Source organism: Martes martes (genome assembly GCF_963455335.1).
Source record: "Martes martes genome assembly, chromosome: 2".
Taxonomy (NCBI): domain Eukaryota; kingdom Metazoa; phylum Chordata; class Mammalia; order Carnivora; family Mustelidae; genus Martes; species Martes martes.
Window position 1 is genome coordinate 108,065,937 of NC_137889.1, and position 19,261 is coordinate 108,085,197.

The 19,261-nt window shown below is 42.6% G+C and overlaps 1 protein-coding gene across 1 annotated transcript; it reads right to left on the bottom strand.

The window, feature by feature from the left end:
* Positions 1-1,368: 1,368 nt before the first annotated feature.
* Positions 1,369-18,764, bottom strand: ETNPPL (ethanolamine-phosphate phospho-lyase). The gene is made up of 13 exons (XM_080796593.1): positions 18,557-18,764; positions 15,621-15,739; positions 15,206-15,365; positions 13,350-13,424; positions 10,827-10,917; positions 9,646-9,762; positions 7,683-7,765; positions 6,860-7,085; positions 5,792-5,946; positions 5,336-5,425; positions 4,759-4,889; positions 3,799-3,866; positions 1,369-2,706 (listed from the first exon to the last, which is right to left on the bottom strand). The coding sequence occupies exons 1-13, from the start codon at positions 18,610-18,612 to the stop codon at positions 2,575-2,577; spliced, it is 1,503 nt and encodes a 500-aa protein (XP_080652719.1). The 5' UTR covers positions 18,613-18,764; the 3' UTR covers positions 1,369-2,574.
* Between the last annotated feature and the right edge of the window lie 497 nt (positions 18,765-19,261).

Here is a 19,261-nt window from a genome sequence, read left to right on the forward strand (position 1 = left end):
GGAGAGACAGGATACATGTGAAGCTTAGATGGTATGCTTTGATGTCTCTTGGTACTCCTTGCCTAATTGTAACTGTGAATAGACAGTGGATCAGCCCTGGCCTGAGAAAGTCATGGTTTCTAGGAGATCATGTGTCTTAGGAATGAGGGCTTGAGATACACCACCACCAGGACATCCAAAAGTGATAGCCCAGGGTGAATGGAATTTCAGTCATGGAGAAGGGAGGTAATGAGTACCAGTTGTGGCCCCCAGACTATTTACAGTGATAGGAGTTGTAGTTGGCTCTGCTAAGCTCACTCCTCTAACTCTTCCCTGAGGAAGAGAGATGCACAAGAACCACTGAAGAGCTACTTCCCAAACCTGCAGGGAAGTGGATCTGTGCGGCACAAGGGGCAGGCCATGGCAGCCATAGTTGTGTGTTGCTCAACTCTCCTTCAAGAGGGAGCCTGTGGTGAAAAGTACAGTCCGCTGATAGCCTGCAGCTACAGCATCTTCAAGACCAGCAGCAACATTCAGGCTGAATAAGTGCTCCCCGGGGGCTCCCAGTCAGTGAGGGAAGCCAATAGGGCCATCCAGGGCCGGTCATCTCTGCCTGCAGCTGTCTGCACAGTCCACGACCCCGAGTCCCCAGCGTACTGGCAGAGACTTTCCACAGAACTGCACCTCAGTCTGAGCCTCTTCCCACTCAGATCTCCTCTCTGGCTCTTCTCTTTTCTTACGTGCTAGACCTGAAAGCTTTTCCTGACAACTGCTGCTTGTTTGCTCCTTTATCTTTCACAGGCCCCACCTCTAGTCCATTGTCCGCCCAACGATCTTGGATCTTGGTGTTAGACCTATCTTGGGACTCGATCTAGAGATCCAGGGGACCCGAACTGACCCAACCTCAGTTGTGACACTCCCAAAACGAGGCAGTTACCTGGAACCTCACACACAGGTAGTCTCTGCCGCATTTGGGAAGGTGTCACTTGTTTCTAGATCTCTCCTTCTTATTATGGAAACCTAACTTACAGGCAACGAAGAAGAGTGCAGTATATCAAAGAAGAAAGTCTTAATTTTCTATTATTTTATACTTAGAAAACTTGTAACAAAGGTGTGTGTTGTTTTTGCCTTGCTCTCTTGAACCTACATACCCTCTCCAAAATGAAAAGAGTTTAAGTACTGTCTGAGCTTGCCCACAAGGGGTGCTCACGGGATGTGGATCTGTTTGGTGAGGATCTAATTAGCTGTTCCTTAGAAGCCGGCCACAAAGACCTCTACACTCCCTCCTTTTCATCAGCTCCTGGGAACCAATTTCTGTATTATCCAGCCAGAACCCATAGAGTCAGTGAAACTTTTAGGAGGAAAAAGTATTTAATAATGAGACCTTGCTATTTAAAATAGCATTTTAATTAATCACAAACTCAGAAAGGAAGATTTTACAATTAATTTTCCTCTTGACATCCCTCTCAGTTGTCATGAAACAGCCATAGCAAAATTGTTCTCCCTCCTGCATGGAACAAAAACCAAAATACAAAGTTTAATAAGTCTTCAGAAGGCCACGGAGAGAGAATGGGAAGTGAATACGAAAATTCAGATTTCTTCCAGTTCAGTACATCGGCCTCCAAGTGAATGTCTCACGGTACCAGCATGTTACAAAGAGACCCTTGAGGTTCCAGATTTCCTCACATCCCTTGTCCAGTGTCTGGTTATAAATGTGTGTGTGTGTCATGTGTGCACGCTCCCATTCTTGTGTGTGTGGGGCTGTGCGTGGTACTGATAAACTTGATGGGAAAGGAAGATGGCTGGTTGAAAGGTAACTTCCTACCCGACAGGTAAGTGACTTGCCAAGGGGACACAACCCGACACACACAGAGCTGACGTCTCCTGACCGAACCTCAGCGCTTTGGCGGCTGCTGCTGTTCCAGTTACATCAGTGCGAGTGTTTCTGAGTTTACTCCTTGTCCTTCTTGCTGATGCCAGGAGCCCACCACGACTCCATAGGACCTTGACTAACCTGGTCCTCAGCCAGAGGTCTGATTTATCCACTTACTTCTTAACACTGGCTATGTGCGATTTTTTTCCAAATGGTTTTGATTTCACCAGCCCTAATATTCTCTGAAAAACAAGGGGACACTTTTCTAGTAAAAATGTTTCAGTTTACATCATCTTTTATTACAGCCCCCCAAATATATATACATTAAATCAATAAAGAATGATTCCTTCGTATTTTAAGGCATAAGTCTGCAAAGTTAAGGAACCTATAGTGCTTTGCTCTCTCATTTCAAACACTGAAACGTGGAGTAAAGCTGCCAACTTCGTTTTCAATTTGAAGCATGAATTTAGTAGAATAAATAAAGCACTTTCAGAAATCTCCAGTAAGGAATTAACAGGCTAGAGGCTGAACTAATCATCCTGACATGGTTTGATTATCACTTGGCTTATTCTTTTCACTCCGTTACCTTTTTATTTAAAGGTCGAAATGGAATGCAAATTCTACCGGTAGAGGGTACAATAGAGCTGCTGGGAGGAGAGAGAGACACGTCCAATGATTCTCCATAACCCTGCACATTTATCCTGCTTTACGGTGTTCATCTCTCATGTCTTGAGCCTCTTACTGAGCAGGGAATGTTTATCAGTGCACAATCCATTTCTCTTTCGGCTGGGATTTTCTCTGGGGTCCAAGGTGCCGTCATCGAGCCATTCCCTCGAGTGTGCTTCGTTTGGCATCTGCAAGACAGGTGCGCAGACTCCAGCGGGCGGCCCGCTCCACCCCACCTGGCCTCTGCAGGGCTCAGCCCCACACAACACCACAGTGCCCTGAGGTCCTCCCAAACCCTGCCTAGACTCTCCCATACACATCTGAAATGCAAGGTCAGCATAAAATCTGAGATCCTGAACCAGAATTTCAGAAACATGGGTGCTAATTCCGATGTGCGATTTCCCTTGAACTCCCTTCTCCTCGTCAGTGCATGCTCAGTTCTCAGCTACGGTTCTGCCCTGGACTTGATAAGCGAGTGTCAAACTGCAGAGAAGTATGGCTTTCGCGATCTGGTCTGCGTTCCACCAAGAGACAGAAGCTGTCCTGTTAGCAAATCATTTGCTCTCATTCAAAGAGCCTAATGTTTCTGCACCAGGAAAAGGGCTTTGCTGACTGCTCGGTACGTGCAGGCAGGCAGGAGGGCTCGAGGCACTGAGTGTTCCTTTATGCATTGAAGTCATAAACAAATAGCAAATTATATAACAAAGCCTCTCCAGGGTTCGCCTTTCTGTTTCCGGGGAGTGCTTTCTCACACCCTGGGCAGCTCAGGGAGAGAATGGAAAGGCCCTCTGCTGGAAGCACATCAAATGCAGAAACTAGGCCACTTGGTGCCAGAGGCTTCCCAGGCCCCTGCCACCATCCCTGACGGAACCCTGGCCTTTCGGAGCCACACTGCTAACGCTTCCGCTGATTTTAGAGGGTGATGTGTGGGAATCCAACCCAGTGTCAGGTGGCCTGCCGACAAGCAGGAAGGAGCTTAGGACATCAGTTATCATTTCTCTCAATATTTTGCCAATTCCCTCTGCTGCCCTGAGGGGTTTTTGGGGGGGTATGGGAATGATTCTGTAAGAATGGCTCTCTGGCTTGCTTTCTTTCAAATGGTATGACACTTGCTTTGAAATGTAATTGTGCACTCAAAATCGCAACACTAAGCCAATCTCAGCAAAGGTGGATTTTATTCTAAAGGTTATATTGTACAACTTCTTAAAATTTGCCTTCCTTTTAATCGATGTTCCAAAGTTTTAAACTTTTCCCCCCAAAATAGAACAGCAGCCTCTTACCTTTGCTCTACATGGAGCATTCTCAGAGATCACACTCTCACTTTGGGCTCCGATGCCTTCTTCTAAAACTACATCAAGGAAGATACAATGGAGAAGACAGAATAACATAAAAATCTTTAAAAAAAAAAAAAGACCTCTTTGCTGTCTATAGAAATATCTTTAATGAAGAATTGAGAAGTAAATGTAATGCATTTAAAAGATGTCCCTATTAGAACTGCTGCTCTTAGACTTTTATTGGCACATTTCATCATTATCATTTACAAGGGCTGCTGAACCTGGGCTGGGTATGCCTCGTTCACTTTATTCAAAGGAAATATTCAAATTTATTCAAAGAAAGTGTTCTAACATTTGACAGTACGTTATGTTTTCCAAAAGGGTTTTCGCCGCTAGCTTACTCTTTAAGCTCAATTTATGCTCCTAACAAAAAAAAAGCCAATGAACCTAATTATATAATATAGGTAATCAAAAGATAAATTCCTATGACAGGGGTAGTGCTGAATGACAAACAAAAAGCCTCAAAATGTAATAGGTGAAATACACATGCGAGTTGAACAATTCATCATATAGCAAAGAATTGTTAACCTGTAACCTGTAATTTTTATTAATAATGTTTCTTCTATTTTCCCGGGAAAGAATGCTAAAACCTTATACGTCACTGCACCTGTGGTGCATGGGGCAAGGTAGACATGCAGTTTTCTTTTTTGAAGAGTGAATTAAAGGGAAAAAATAAGGCTGTGTCCTTTCCTTACAAACCCAGTTCTGGAGCTGTGGGAGTGCATGCAGACACTTTAGAGTTAGTTAAGAGTCTACATAGTTATTACTTTTCTGCTATCTTTTCCTGGTGCTACATAAAGTTAACACATCCATTTCCAAGCGCCTTCCCTTCTGTCAGAACAACACACACAGTCACGTATGACCGGGTGCGGGATGGGGAGGCATCTGAAACGTCTGTGAACAGACCTGTTAGAATCTCATCGAGTTGGTCCACCATAAACTTCGCATCTTCTTCTGTGAAGCACATAGGTGGTTTTATTTTAAGCACATTTCGGTGAGGTCCGTCTGCACTGAGAAGTACTCGCTTTTCTTTCATCCTAATTAGAGCATGAAATATTCGTGAGTGCATATAACTGGTAACCAAGATTATTTAAGAACGGTGTAAACAGGGGCACCTGGGTGGCTCAGTCAGTTAGGCATCTGCCTTTTGCTCAGATCATGCTCCCCGGGTATTGGGACATGGGCTCCCTGCTTAACAGGGAGTCTGCTTTTCCCTCTCCCTCTGCCCTTCCTCCCCCTTGTATTCTCTTTCTCTCTCAAATAAATAAATAAAATATTTTTTTTAAAGAGAAAGGAATAGTGTGAACATAGAGCAGTTCAGTATTCTCATGCAAGCAGTCCACATTTATAAATTGAATGCATCTCTAACTTTCCTTATTTGGAGAGGTGGGAGGAAGTACAGGAAGCTTTCAAGTTGGGGGGAGAGGCCTGTTTCAAATGGGGACACCAGGCAGGTGTCCTGTGCACCAGGGGGTGCACTTACTTGTAGATGATGTATTGAGCTTCCTCTGTGGCAGGGGTCCTTTTCTGACGGTCCTTCACCAAGTCAATGCCGATAAACAGGCCAATACCTCTGAGGAAGGTAAAGAAAGAAAACTTGACAGATGCTCTCTCAGACACTGCATTGTCATAAAATACTAACACTGTCCCCCAACTTCAGTTTAATTTGAAGCTGGATTTGATTTGTCATCCAGTTTTTTTCTCTTTACTCTATTTTTTTTAAAAGTATTTTTTAAATATAAAATTGAGAAAGATATACACCCAAAAGTTAATAACGATGATATCAGTGTTCTGGATTAAGAACGAATTTTTTTTTAAATGTTTTTCAGTGTTTTCTAGATTTAGTTTCATGTAATTTATTTTAAATTTATAAGACAAAATTTAAGCTATTTTCATTGGAAAAATGAATAACCCCATGACACATTCATGATAAACATACCTGATCTCTCCTATCAAAGCATGTTTAGCCTTCTGTTTATTGAGTAACTCGGTAAGGTAATCCCCTACTCTAATGGCATTTCCTTGAAGGTCTTCATTTTCAATTATATTCAGGACAGCCAAACCAACGGCAGAAGATACTGGATTTCCTCCGTACTGTAGAAAAAAGGTTAAAAAACCATAATGGTTGAATTAGTGGTATTGCTTCATCCATGAGAAATTTGGCTCATACATAAGCAGGTAGAGATATAATTTCAATAAATTTTTCCCTTGTGCTGTAAACTTTTTAGATTTAGAATGTAATGTGATTTTATTTGTTTATGACTGAGTAAAAATTCATTCCAAATTATATTTTCCATGCTGCATGACTGGTATGGAGGACTATCAGGGAATTTATTAGTTCAACCAAACAAAAACCAGACACTGCATTGGGAGCTAAGGATTTCAGAGTATGGTTCAGTGAGGGGGATATGGGCTTCTGTCCCTGAACAGTTATGTGAAAACAGCTAAGCAAGGACATTTTCTCCAAATAATTTATGTCCTTAGATTTGATTCTTACTTTTAGTTGTCACAAGTCCTATGACACATACGGCACAAACTATAATAATTTTTTCCAAGCTTAAAGTTCATGACTTTTGGGAGGTAAAACCAAGGAAATAAAACTTCCCAAAGATAAAAAATTTAGTATCTCCTGTGACAGCCATATAACATTTATAGTACTGTATCATCTAAACACTTTGGAAATGTTTGGGGAATTTAAATGTGATATAAAATAAAGAAGATCATATCATCTGTGGGTGAAACATCATAACCTCTAGAGTTGAGCAAGGCAACCATTTATCACTGGAACAATTAATCATTCTAGAAAGGGGAAAGAAACACAAGGAAAAATACAAGGAGAATTATGCCAGATAGGATGAAATATGGTTAGGTCGAATTCTGGCTGAGGACCTGGGGTGGTTAACTGGCAATACTGAACCTTATTCTTTATTCTTTACTACAATGGCAAGAAGCGTAAGAACACACAGTGTTTTTCCTTCTTAGCATAAGTCGGGGAGCCAACATTTACCGTATTGAAATATTCCATCCCAGAACTGCTGAAGGCTTCTGCGATTTCTTTGGTTGTTACCACGCATGCCATTGGGTGACCATTGCCCATTGGTTTTCCCATTGTGACAATGTCTGGAACAAAATCTTCACCGTGCATTTGGAAGCTCCAGAAATGTTTCCCAACTCGACCAAAGCCCACCTGAACTTCATCAGCTATGAACACACCTCCTGCTCTGTGTACATATCTGAAAAGCAAAAGGGAAATCTTGGGTCTTCAGGTCACCAAGAGTCCCCAAACCCACCCACAAAGATACAGATTATGGAGGATATAAAAAAATGTTGTTAAGGTTTGGAATAGTTGTCAAAACCATTTCTGTGCTCAAATCCCCAGTGACATCTGCATGATGTCACTGACTTTGAAATATAATCACATACTTTCCAGAGTAGACATATTCTTATTATTCAGTTTTGTGCTGCTTCGAGTAAGCTCTACTGTGGCATTTTAAGTGGGAAGAGAAAGAGGTGAACAAGAAGTAGTGTTTAGCAGGCTTAGTCTTCAAATGTTTACTTATTGGTAAAGCATGGGCACCAACCAGAGAGGATGCCAGGCTGGGGACTGGAGCAGAGCCCCGGAGGCCCCCCCTGCTGGACCACGTATAAACCCTTTATTTGCTGGATCTTGGGAAGGTGGAGAGGTTCTGGGGAGTCCTGGCGTGGCAGGCATGCCGAAGTGGCTATTTGCCAGCTAGTCCAGAAGTACTTCAATATGTTAACCAGGACGGCCTTGCAGAACTGTCACCAAGACTTCAGTTCGACCCAGAGAGCCCAAGTCAGGTACATACTCTGCCACTTTCTGGAAGTAGCCTGCTGGAGGGATTATTTGTCCGCCACAACTCTGCATGGATTCAGCAATAAAGGCAGCAATCTATACAAGAGAAGATGGGGTCAAAGTCCATTAGGTCCCCCTTGAACCCCCTAAAAAAGGGACTTCTTACAGAGCAGGTTATTTGCAAGATGGTTGGGGATGGCCCCGTGGCAAGAGGCAAATAGGCCACGTGATGACAAAGACAAGAAGAGATAGATGACTGTGCTGGAAAAGCAACTGATCTGAAATTCATCCGTTTCTGAAATTCTAGAATACCGGTGAAACCACTGTGTGAGAAACGGAGGAGAGGGCAACCTCCAGTTCCCTATTATTAATTCAAATGCAGTGTTTTCATTAGGATCAACTGAACAAGAATGATGTTTTGATCCGTCTTTGACACAAACTTCTAAAAAAATTACCCAGGTTCTAAATCCATTACCATGTTGCCTGTTTCCCTAGATGGGTGATGAGGACAGCCCGAGCCTGGAATTTGCTCTTGGGAAAGAGGAGGGTGACTGAGGGCCACATGCATTAGTTACTGAGCTGTATTTCTAGTTCTTACCCTGAACCGGACTTAACGGAATCAGGCAATTCACAAGAGGAATTGCAGAGGAAATGCTCTAGAGGGGAAGAAAGGAGGAGTAGAAAATAGGTGACAACGAACCAAGAAGAGAAAGCACAGACAAGGTGAGACCAGAAGTCAAGAGAACTGAGGTTTTCATCCAGACTACATCTCAGTAACTGTATTACCTTGGCTTAAGTTCTTCACTTTTAAATATTTCATTTAGTAGCTATAAAATGAAGCCACTGGGCTTACGAGATGGCTTCTCTAAACTCCTCCGACTTCGTAAGCACATCTGCTATTCTGAAGCACCCATCTTTTATTTGCTCATTGCTTTCAGCATTGTTAACAGGACAGCATCGGGTCCATAACTACTGAATGTTAATGTTCTCAAAAAGTCATCCAGACCCTTTTAGCAGCAGAAAAACCCATGTGATCTTGGTAATGTAAAGTTTTTTTGTTTGTTTGTTTTTCCTGGAAGCACTCTCTACCATTTATGTAAAGAGGGATGGGCTACCCTTGAAGAAGAAAGGCATATGAAGGTCCCCGTAACAGGGAGCACTGAGGGCCAGCTACACAGATGTCACGTCTGGAGATACGCAAATGACTCTCCAGTCACTAGGATAAAAATATTTACATTGGAAAAAGTAAAGGCTTAATTTTTATCTCATTAAAAATTTTTTTAAATTGCCCTGTTTATGCCATAAGCCAGTTTAAAGGCAAAGCATGTGTCCAATCACTTTAAAACTCCACATGAGTAACCCCCAAACAGGCTGGGAATTTATGTTAAGCTGAAGACAGGAGGATGACTGAAAAAATGGAACCTCTTCTTCTTACTGTGGAGGATTCTGGTTCTGTCTTTGAAGTCCAGGCTCAGGTTGGGGAAACATTGGCTCTGCCTTGGCTAACCCAGGCTCTGCAGCTTCGGGAAAGTTGTACCAGTTTGAGGGAAGCAGCAAGGCTTCCTGGGCCTGGGAGCCTGCATTGGTTCAAAGGCCCCAGGGCCACTGGACCTATTCCCTTCCCTTCCTCATATATCACCCTCCCCCATGGTACTTTCATTTGGAAGAGTCTGTCCATGGGCCTCTCCCCCTACCTCTTCGGGTCAGAGTTTGCATCCCACTGGGAAAGTGAGAAATTAGGCCGGCAGTTCTGAAACAGGCATAGTGATTGCGTTTCCAGAATAAATAAAAATAGATAGTCTTAGTGGCTTGATCATAATAATGCATTTTTTGAAATACAAACCCAGTGAAATGTAAGCAGAGATAAACAGAAAGGGAATTGAGATCTAATCCTTTTCCACCTCACCAATGTGTCACAGTGATTCGATCCTTTTTACAAAAGATGGTAAGCTGTTTCCAAAGCTGTAAATACAAACCTTCCTTCCACTGTTATGAGCTTCTTTAATAATTTCCTTTACTTCATCTGCATAAGCGCTGGCTGGGTCTGCATGATCTTCTCTGTATTTGCCTCTGTAAGTATCTGGAGTTGGTGCCTGGAAACAACCAAATGGTAGAGTTTCTTAAGATCTATGGCAAAGAGGGATGATCCCAGGGTCTTGGGATCAAGCCCCACATCGGGCTCCTTGCTCAGTCGGGAGCCTGCTTCTCCCTCTGCTTACCTCTCCCTCTGCTTGTGCTTGCTCTCTCTAATAAATAAAACCTTTAAAAAAATATTCTGAAAATATCTACCTCTAGGACAAATGAACTTTAAACAAAAGGCATTTCCCCACAAGAGCATATTGGAAAGGTGACTATGTAAGTTTAAGTGACTCTAGGTTCTTTCGTTCTGTTTCCTTAACATTTCTGAATTCTGTGAAAACCAAGACCTTGGCATTGTGAACAGGAACTTGGATTTGCTCCTAGACCTTTGTAAGTCAAGACTGCATCCCTATTCGAATCAAGAGCAAATTCACATCCATAAGTATGATTATCGTATTTGAAAATTTCAAGTGATGAACATTGTATTCACTATTCTACACTGAAGATAATCCAACACTTACCAACTCTATAGCAAACTGTAATCATTGCAAGAACTAGAATGCCTTAGTACTGATGCCAGGTCTTACCATTTTGAAAGAAGGAGTTGACGATTCTCTTAAAGTCTACTGATCCTTAATTAAACCTCCAGAGTTTTAATGTTTCAAAAACAACTTGATTTGTTTCTTTTTTTTCTTTACTATTTATTTTATTTCATAACTCTACATAATACTTTAGCATAGAGCAGTTTAATTTTGAGATATTCATACACACTAGATTCAATTCCAAATTTCAAGCTGGCATCAGTAGACAGGAAAAGAAACTGAAGACCAAAATAAAATGATAGCTGTGAATAACAGCCTTCACTACCACCACACTAAGTTGATTGTGAAAACTCATCAATGGATTTTAAACCACATTCTGTCATTGACTAGATTTTTGACTTTGCTAAGTCACAGAACTGCTCTAGATCTTAGTTTCTTTTTTATAGTTTCATTTTGATGAAAGGATTGAGCTGGATTATATCATTAGGCATTCTTCCAGAACCAGCTTTCTGATTCCTGGACTCTAAGATACTCACCACATGCACAAAGGCTTTCTTGACATCTTTGCCCTTCCGGAATTTATATGGACTGATCTCAATTAAAGATGATAGGTGACCATGATAAGCACTGAAAAGAAAAAGGACTGTAACCAAAATCACTCAGAGAAGGAAGTTTTTGTAATATATGAAAAACAATAATGTGCATCATCTAGGAGAATCTTAACCTTAGTGCCAGATTTAACTGTACAGGATCTAATTCTTTGTGGCAAGACTGGCCATTTCATTTGTCCAGTTCTCCTTATTCATGTAATAAAACACATAGGATACCAAGTATGGATCCTCATAGACTTTTTTTTTTTAAGCAGGAAAAGAAAACTTAATTTCTTAGGATGATATTAGATGTGCTAAATTAGAGGGTCTAAATTCAAAAATTATTTTCTATAGATTCACGGAAAACTTATGTATTCTTTAAATGTATTTGACAGTGATATTCAGGTGAATTTTAAAAACAACTCTTTATCACAGAACGGGCTGTGTTTCTGTCAGGAATCCTTTCTGGACAGAATTGTTTCTGTGGGATGTCGGATTGCATATGCTGGACAAATACATCTTGGTAAGAGCAAAAGGTCTCTTCAGGAAGAACTAAGATTGAGAGGTGACCAAGTGACTGTGAGATTTCTTTCTTTTGCTTAAAATACAGTTTTCTGTTTCTTGCTCAGAGGCATAAGTGGGAGATCTGGAAAAGAAAATTTTAAAAGTCCACAAATAGATAAAACAAACAGAGAGGACTTCCCTTAACAAGATTAAAGATGCTACAGAACCACAGTAAGTATGAGAATGATATGTATGTGACAGTAAGTATGTATCAGAATGAGAACAAAGAGAAGACTGGGACAGACGCCAACTCAGAGACACCTCCACACATAAATGTTAATGCAGTGGACACCCGGTGGATTTCACAGAGGTAGGATAAGAAAATGAAGAAAACATCATTGTGATCTGGGGGTGTGTGGTTCGTGTAGGGCAGGCGATACTAACAAAGCATAGAACACACAAACTATACAGTGAAAATGTTATCTATTTGATTTGATCAAAATTAAAGATTTCAGTTGAAGGATACCATGGATAAAGCTAAAAGACAGATGATACAGTGGGAAAAGATATTTGAAATGTTTCAAACTTAAAGAGATTAATGCTCACAATGGCCATTCTCAACTTGGCCTGCAGCACTTGGGAAACTTGGGAATCACTTGGGAAACTTAAAAATACATACTGTTTCCTGGGATCCACCCCTGATTTTCTTTAATTGGTCCAGGGTGGGGCTTCGGCACTGGAATTTAAAGAATTTTTTTCCCAGATAATTTTAAGACACAGTCAAGGTTGAGATCTTGTGATCTAGACTGTATAAGCAAACACAAACCATCAAGAAACAGAAAAATGGGCAAAGAATATGCATTCTGGTCCTGAGAACCTAGGAATATGTCACACGGCAAAGGGGTCCTTGCAGGTGTGATTAAATTAAGAATCTTGAGATAGAGAGATAATCCTTGGCGGGGGTGTCCAGTGGAATCACAGGAGTCTTTACGGGTGAAAGGAAGAGGCAGTGGGACAGGGGTCAGAGGCAGGGGAAGCGAGGTAAGGATGGGGGCCGTGTCAGGACGGGTGGAATGGTTGCTCTGAAGATGAAGGGGGGACCCCTGCGCAAGGAATGCAGGCAGCCTGCAAGCTGGGCAAGGCAAGGAAACAGAAGAAGCCTCCAGAAGGAGCACGGTCCTGTTGACATCTTTATTTTGGCCCAGTGAAGACCCATTTTGGGTTTCTGTTGTACAGAACTGTGAGGAAATAAATTTGTGTTGCTTAAGCCACTACGTTTGTGGTAATTTGTTAAGGCAGGAAAGAAAGTGGATATATGACCCAACACATAAAACAAGAGAAGCCTATATAAGGGCGAGAAATGAGGTATGTGCTCAATGTAACCCTCTGTGAGTGAGATGAGTGGGGTGGAGAGGGAGGAAGAAAATTAAAAAAAAAAATCTTAAAGATGGAGGTTGTTAGCTTTCTTGTTTAAAATGGAATGAAGTCACGTTAAGGAGATGAAATTCAATAATGGCTGGTAATTGTCGCAAATGAACGAGAAAGGACTATCTTTTACTTGGTTTCTTATTTTCTTCAAAATTTGCTCTAAATTGTTATCTTTCATATTGATTACAGTGGGTCATCACAATGGTGATGTGAACGTATAGAGTCTGAAGAAATCAATTATATTTTTATTTGGAAAATACTGAGTTACTCATTAGTGAGGATCAATAAACGGTTAGTGATTCAGGCAAAGTCCATGAGGCCACGACCACAGCATTCAAGAGAGACTCCCCCGTTTGCAGGAATTTGATGGAATTAAGTATTCTCCAGGGTTCGGCTGGCCTTGATACCTTGGTACACAATAAAATCATGGTGCCATATATCCGCCCTCCTCCCCGAGTGTATCAGCATGGACAGGATTGATACAGTTTTGTCTCTTGAAGGAGCTTCTTGCTTAGAAGTCTTACATCCCAAACTTACTGGTCAAGAGTGATCACATCTTGGTGGTCTCTGAACTGCCGAGCCAAGCGTAAGGCCAAGTCGTTGGCTTCAGATCTATTAAGAGAACACAGAGAGAGGGGTCAAGGTAATGTAAGTCCTTTTCAAAATATTTCAAAATGTTAATTACAAAAGTTGTAAGATCCCAGTTTTTCAGAAATGTAGGGGGGAAATAAGTGCAAGTCCTCTCTTTGCCCTTTAGTCTGCCTCCTCCCCCAGGAGTCTCGCTTCATCCTTCTCATACAAGTTCCCCAAGGTCTTCAATAAAGAATGAAACACACAGAAGAAACCTGATGCAAAGGATACGCTGCTCATTTCAGACTTCCGCCCAACTCAGCCGCGTGAGTAGGGGACTGACTTAGAGGATGTTAGGAAGCCCACATTAAGCCTGATCTCGAAGGGAGGAACGGGAGAATGAGAGCCCATTAACAGACCTCTAAACTATGTTGCACTGACCCAATACGGGATCAGCTCCTTATGGACAAAATAAGGCTCATAATTTTTCTATCTGGCTTACACAGCCTAAAGACACGAGTCAGACACAGAAGAAAATAATCACAAGTGGGATGTTTATTATCTATCTGCCCAACATCATGCTCAGTGTTTGCTTGCATTTATTCTCTTAACTCCGTTGCAAGGCAAATGCTGCCTTCTCCTTTTTGTGGATGAAGAAAGAGCCTCAGAGAGGTTAAGGAGGCAGAGTAAGTTCTTACAGCTACTAAGAGATAGAGCCAGCATTCAGACCAAAGTCTGTTTAACTGCAAGATTATTCTCTGTACTTGCCCAGGTTCTATCATTTCCAGTCTCTGCGAACAGTCTTTGGAGCAATCCCCCTTTGACAGTATAGGATTCTTTAGAAGTGAAAGTCAAATATGATGGTATTTAATTTATTGAAGGCAAAAATGCTTTACAACAATAAATTATATCCTAAAATACCTTAACTCTTTACTAAGAAACTGCTTTAAACTTGGTTTTAAAATCTCATTGCAAAGACAGAAGTGAATCACAGAATCACAGAATTGAACATTTACAGAATTTCTAATAGTTTTAATCCACTTATATTTAATTTCAAAAATACAAGTGTACACAGAATACAAGTGCACAGAGGAAATCCCAATATAAAGTTGCATTGCTTTTCACATCAGTAGACATGTATTTCCAAAAACATATTTTTAAGGTCTGCATAATAGTCCACAAAATGGATATATAACTTGAATTTACAGAATTTAAAAGTTGGAACATATCCATTCTTTTGAACTTACTCCTTCCTTTTTTGTATTTGTGTTGAGGAAATTGCCTAAGAAACAAGTCAATCAAAAGTTTTACAGAAATTATAGCTTTTTCAGTAGAATTCTTCTTTTGCTAAAACCCCTCATTCATGCCTTAAAGAAACTACGGAGGCCCACTGATTCTTTAGCTACTTATTCTACTTCCTGAGGAGGTGAGAACCATCTGACGGATTAGGTTTTATCTTAGGAACCCCAGGCTTGGATATTTTTGCCATGGTTACCACCCAAGTATCTAACCTTTGGAGATAGTAAAGCATGCTCGGAAATCTTTCCCCATCTCTCTCCAAGGAAGCCACAGTCAAAAGTTGAGTGGCACGCTCACGTTAATCATCAGTGGCTGGGTCAATCCCCTCGACCACAAGCTCAGGAAGTAAAGCCAAAAAACAGAACCATCACGGCCCCATCGTGCGGTCACTTAGTAAATGGCAAGAATCTCCGGAAACCTGAGATGTCCGGGCTCCCACAGGAAATCAAGAAGAAAAGTATGTGTGGGGACGTATAAGAACAGATTGGGGGGAATGGGGCAGGGTGGGGAAGCTGGAAACATACCCTGAGTTGGTAAAATAGCAAACAGAGAGTTTCTCCGGCAGGGTTGCTACAAGGCGCCTGGCATACTCCACGATATTGTCATGAAGGAATCGAGAATTGGTGTTTAGCAGCTCCATTTGCTTCACGGCAGCCTTGACCACTTCTGGATGACAGTGTCCCACTAAAATGCAGAAGACAAAAACCCAGAAAAGGAATGAGGATTCTAAATTCCAGGGAAGTTGGGGGGATTCTGAAGCAAGGGGCAAAAAAAGACGAGCTTCTTTCTCCCCACACTGTGCTGTTAACCTGTTCCGGGCTAGGACTATGGGCCCGTCCAGCCAAGGAACAGCAGCCCCTGTACCTCCCGGGGCAGATATTAGTGGTGCCATGTCTGCCCCAGTCCACAAATGTACCGCAACAGAGACAGGGTACTTACCGTGGGCCACATTGTTGATGCAGTCCAGGTACCGTTCTCCTCTCTCATCAAACATGTACTGTCGTTGGGCTCGCACTATTTTGATGGGATCCGCAGCAAAGAAAACTTTGCATGAGGGTCTAGAAATAAGGAAAGGAAACACTTTGATCTGCAAGGACTGCTCAGTGTTTTTCCTTCTCAATGAAGGTCATGATCAGTGGAAAATTACAGCTACATAAAGGAAAGGGAAAACACGACCTGGGCGACATACGTTATTATTATTATTTTTTTAAATTTCACATTAGCCTGGAAACTTTTACCTTAATCCCCCATTGGTGACCCTGCTCACATTTCATATGTTTGTTATATTAAATTTGCCATGATTTGACAACTGTTTAGAGGCACCTGGGTCCACTCTGACAACTCTAATTACACAAACCAATAACTAATATTCCTCTGGGAAGTTTTGTTCTACCAGAAAATGAAACAAACAAACAACTTTTTTTTGAGGTTTACGATGTGTCAGGACCTGACAAATATTACAAATATCATTTCATTTAATCCTGCCAATAATCTTATGAAATACGGGTTATTATCATTCTCATTTTTATAGGTGAGGAAACTGAGGCACAGAAAAATCAAGAAACTTGTTCAAGATTACAGCCAGGAAATGGAAAAAACAGAATTTGAAAGTAGACCGTTCTATACCACAGCCCAAAACAGTGTTTGCTTGCTTTATCTTGCTCCCTTTGTAATCTAATTGATAAAGAAATGAATAGCACCGAGAGCTAAATATAAATAAATTGGTAATAAATACTATAAAAAAGATTTTAAAGGAGACCATTTCCAAGTCTTTTGAGGGGTATTTGTCCTGTACCAAAGAGATTTTCAATTCTTAAATAATGAAATCCAATTATTCTTTTAACCTCTTAATCCATTATTTTGGGCAAAATAAAAGGTCATCCATATTTTTGGTTATTTGGGTGAATGTCTGGAGTATAAATCTTAGCAACATAGAACCATCACAAAGTTTTCTGATGTTGGCCCTAAGGACATGTAGAAACTAAAACGTAATAGATTCTTATTATTACTATTATTATTACTTACAGATTTTACTTATTTATTTGACAGAGAGAGAAAGAGCACAAGCAGGGGGAGAATCAGGCTCCCCGCTGAGCAAGGGGCACCATGAGGGAATCTGTTCCAGGACCCTGGGATCATGACCTGAGCCAAAGCAGGGGCTTAACCCAGTAAGCCACCCAGGCGCCCTGGAATATATTATTTTTATTTTGGTGATTTTGCATGAACAAACAAAAATATGTGACATGCATTGCAGGTATTTTGGAGGGTAACTAGATGTTTATATATTAAATTGATATGCAAGTGTTTAGAAGGTATTTTAATTATTGTGTATAGGTAATCTTAACTTAAAATTGCCTCAGATTAAGCATCATCAGTTAAAATGGGAAACAATATTTAATGAGAATTTCTTATTGGTCCAATCCCAGCTGTTAGCTTATACCTCTGAGTTAAAAGCCAAAGCAAACCTTTGTCATGAATGTGACTGTGAACTGCAGACTTCACCTTCTCTTGCTAACGGTATTTTCCACCTCGCCACTCAGACTTCAGGTAAAATTCATTCAGGTTGTCCCTGGTTACATTCCTCCCTTCACAGAATTTCTTCTGTTCACAGTGGAAATCACTGGGTTTGCACTGGACTCTAACTACATTGCAGGACTGAAAACTAACAGAATGGAGTGGTGATTAGAAAAGGACAAGGGGTGACTGGGTAATGAGGGAGGAATTGGACCATTATGGCTTTCCCTGCGCGGAGGTGAGAGAGTTCAGCCAGTCTCCTAAAAGGCCATCTAGAAACTTCCCGGGTTGAGACCAGGAGATGAATAGGAGCAGCCACCTAGTATTTCTCAGAAGAGGATACCAGTTCTTTTCTTTCTTATGTCCCAGTCCTCTCTCACGTTCACCCGCGACACTGCTTGTTAATTACGTGTGACTATTGCCGGCCTTTGACTTGACAGTGGCCACAGTCATCATTGGTATTTACAGGTGCCTTTTTAAAAACCAGATTATTATTATTAACGCTTATTAATCTCCCTTGCTTGCTCCTGTGAAGCGGAATGTTACTCCTACTTCCACAGAAGAGGAAATGAAAGTAATCTGACAGAGGTCACGCAGGTAACGAGACACCCTGCTAGGGCCAGAGCCCAGGTCAGACTCCGCGTTCAGTCCCGTGCGCTCACCAGTCTTCTACCGAGTCGTTTCTAACACGGGCGAAGCAAAAGTAGACTGGAGAGGACACTGCACCTTTTCATTGTACTGAGGGCACAGCTTGGGAGACCAAGGTGGGTAAGCGGCATTTTACCCTTAGAAAGTGGTTGTAAGGTTTTTTTTTTTGTTTTTTTTTTGTTTTTTTTTTTTTTTTTAAACTGCCCGGATTAACCCTTTATCTAACCAAACATGCAAGAAGAAAAAGTTCACTTTTAGCAAAAGCTGTCAGAATTCGTTTCTGTTCATAGCCAGTGTCGAAAATATTTTTTCAGTTCCTAGTTTGGAGGAACGTTCGAGTTGGTGGGATTTGGCGGAGAGCTACCCAGCTTCCCTCGCAGCGCCCATCCCTGGACTGGAGTTCCCCTCCTGGGGCACTAACCCTCGCGGGTCAACTCTTCCGGCCGTCCGCAGGCCGCAAGCGCCCGCTGGCTGCGGAGCGCCGGGACCGCGCGGGCGGAGGGGCGGCGGGCACCCGGGGCGGGCGCGGCGCGCGGGCGGCGGCGCGCGTGCGCAGGTGCGGCGCGGCTGGGCGGTGGCCTCTCGCGCGCACCCCGCAAGCCTCAGGCCTGTCGCCGTCCCGCTCGCGGCTACCTCCCCGGCTGCTGCTCCGCGCCCCCTGCGCTAGTTTTTTCCCCGCGCTGCGCCTCTCCGTGCGGCTTTGGAGCCCTCACCCGATGTGCTTCCTCCTCAGCTCCAGGGTGTCCTGCTTGCTGTACAGCTCGCACATGGTGGCGCGGCTGCCGGGCGCTCCCCGGGGCTCCCGGTCGCGTGTGTGCGCCTCCCTCGCAAGCCCGCGGGCTGCCTCCGCGGCGGGCCTTTTCCGCCTGATCCCTCCTGAGGGTCCCTTTGCCCTGGGCGTCGGAAGTCACCGGTGGCATCAACTAGCTGGGGTCATCCCCCTTTTAAGTCTTGCCCTGCCTTCGCCCTTCGCCAAGCCCCACCCTCCCGTTCCCCTCCTCCGCCGGGTGCCTGCTTTGGCAAGTCGCCGGACTAGCCACTCATTCGCCACCACCCCTGCCCCTGGTCTAACTGGCTCCCGTCCCTGCCCTGCGCTTCCCATTTCCCCTCCTAATCCTTGCTGCTGCTTCGGACTCGCCTTCAATTTCCCTAATTTGGCCTTGCCTTCGCCGTTCACTTTTGCCCGCGAATTCCTTCTTGACCCCCTCCTTTCTCGTTTCTCTTTGGTGTTTCCCATTATGTTCTTGTAAAGGTCCGAGTTAACCCAGACTCTACAGTCATCTCCTTTCTCACTTTGAGCGTATTTCAATACCATAACCTGTAACTCAGCAAAAGTAACAAGTCACATGCCCTGAAGAAAAGTAACAGGGGACTCAGCTCGGTACTTGCTGGGAGTGATAATGTATACAGTGTTCCAA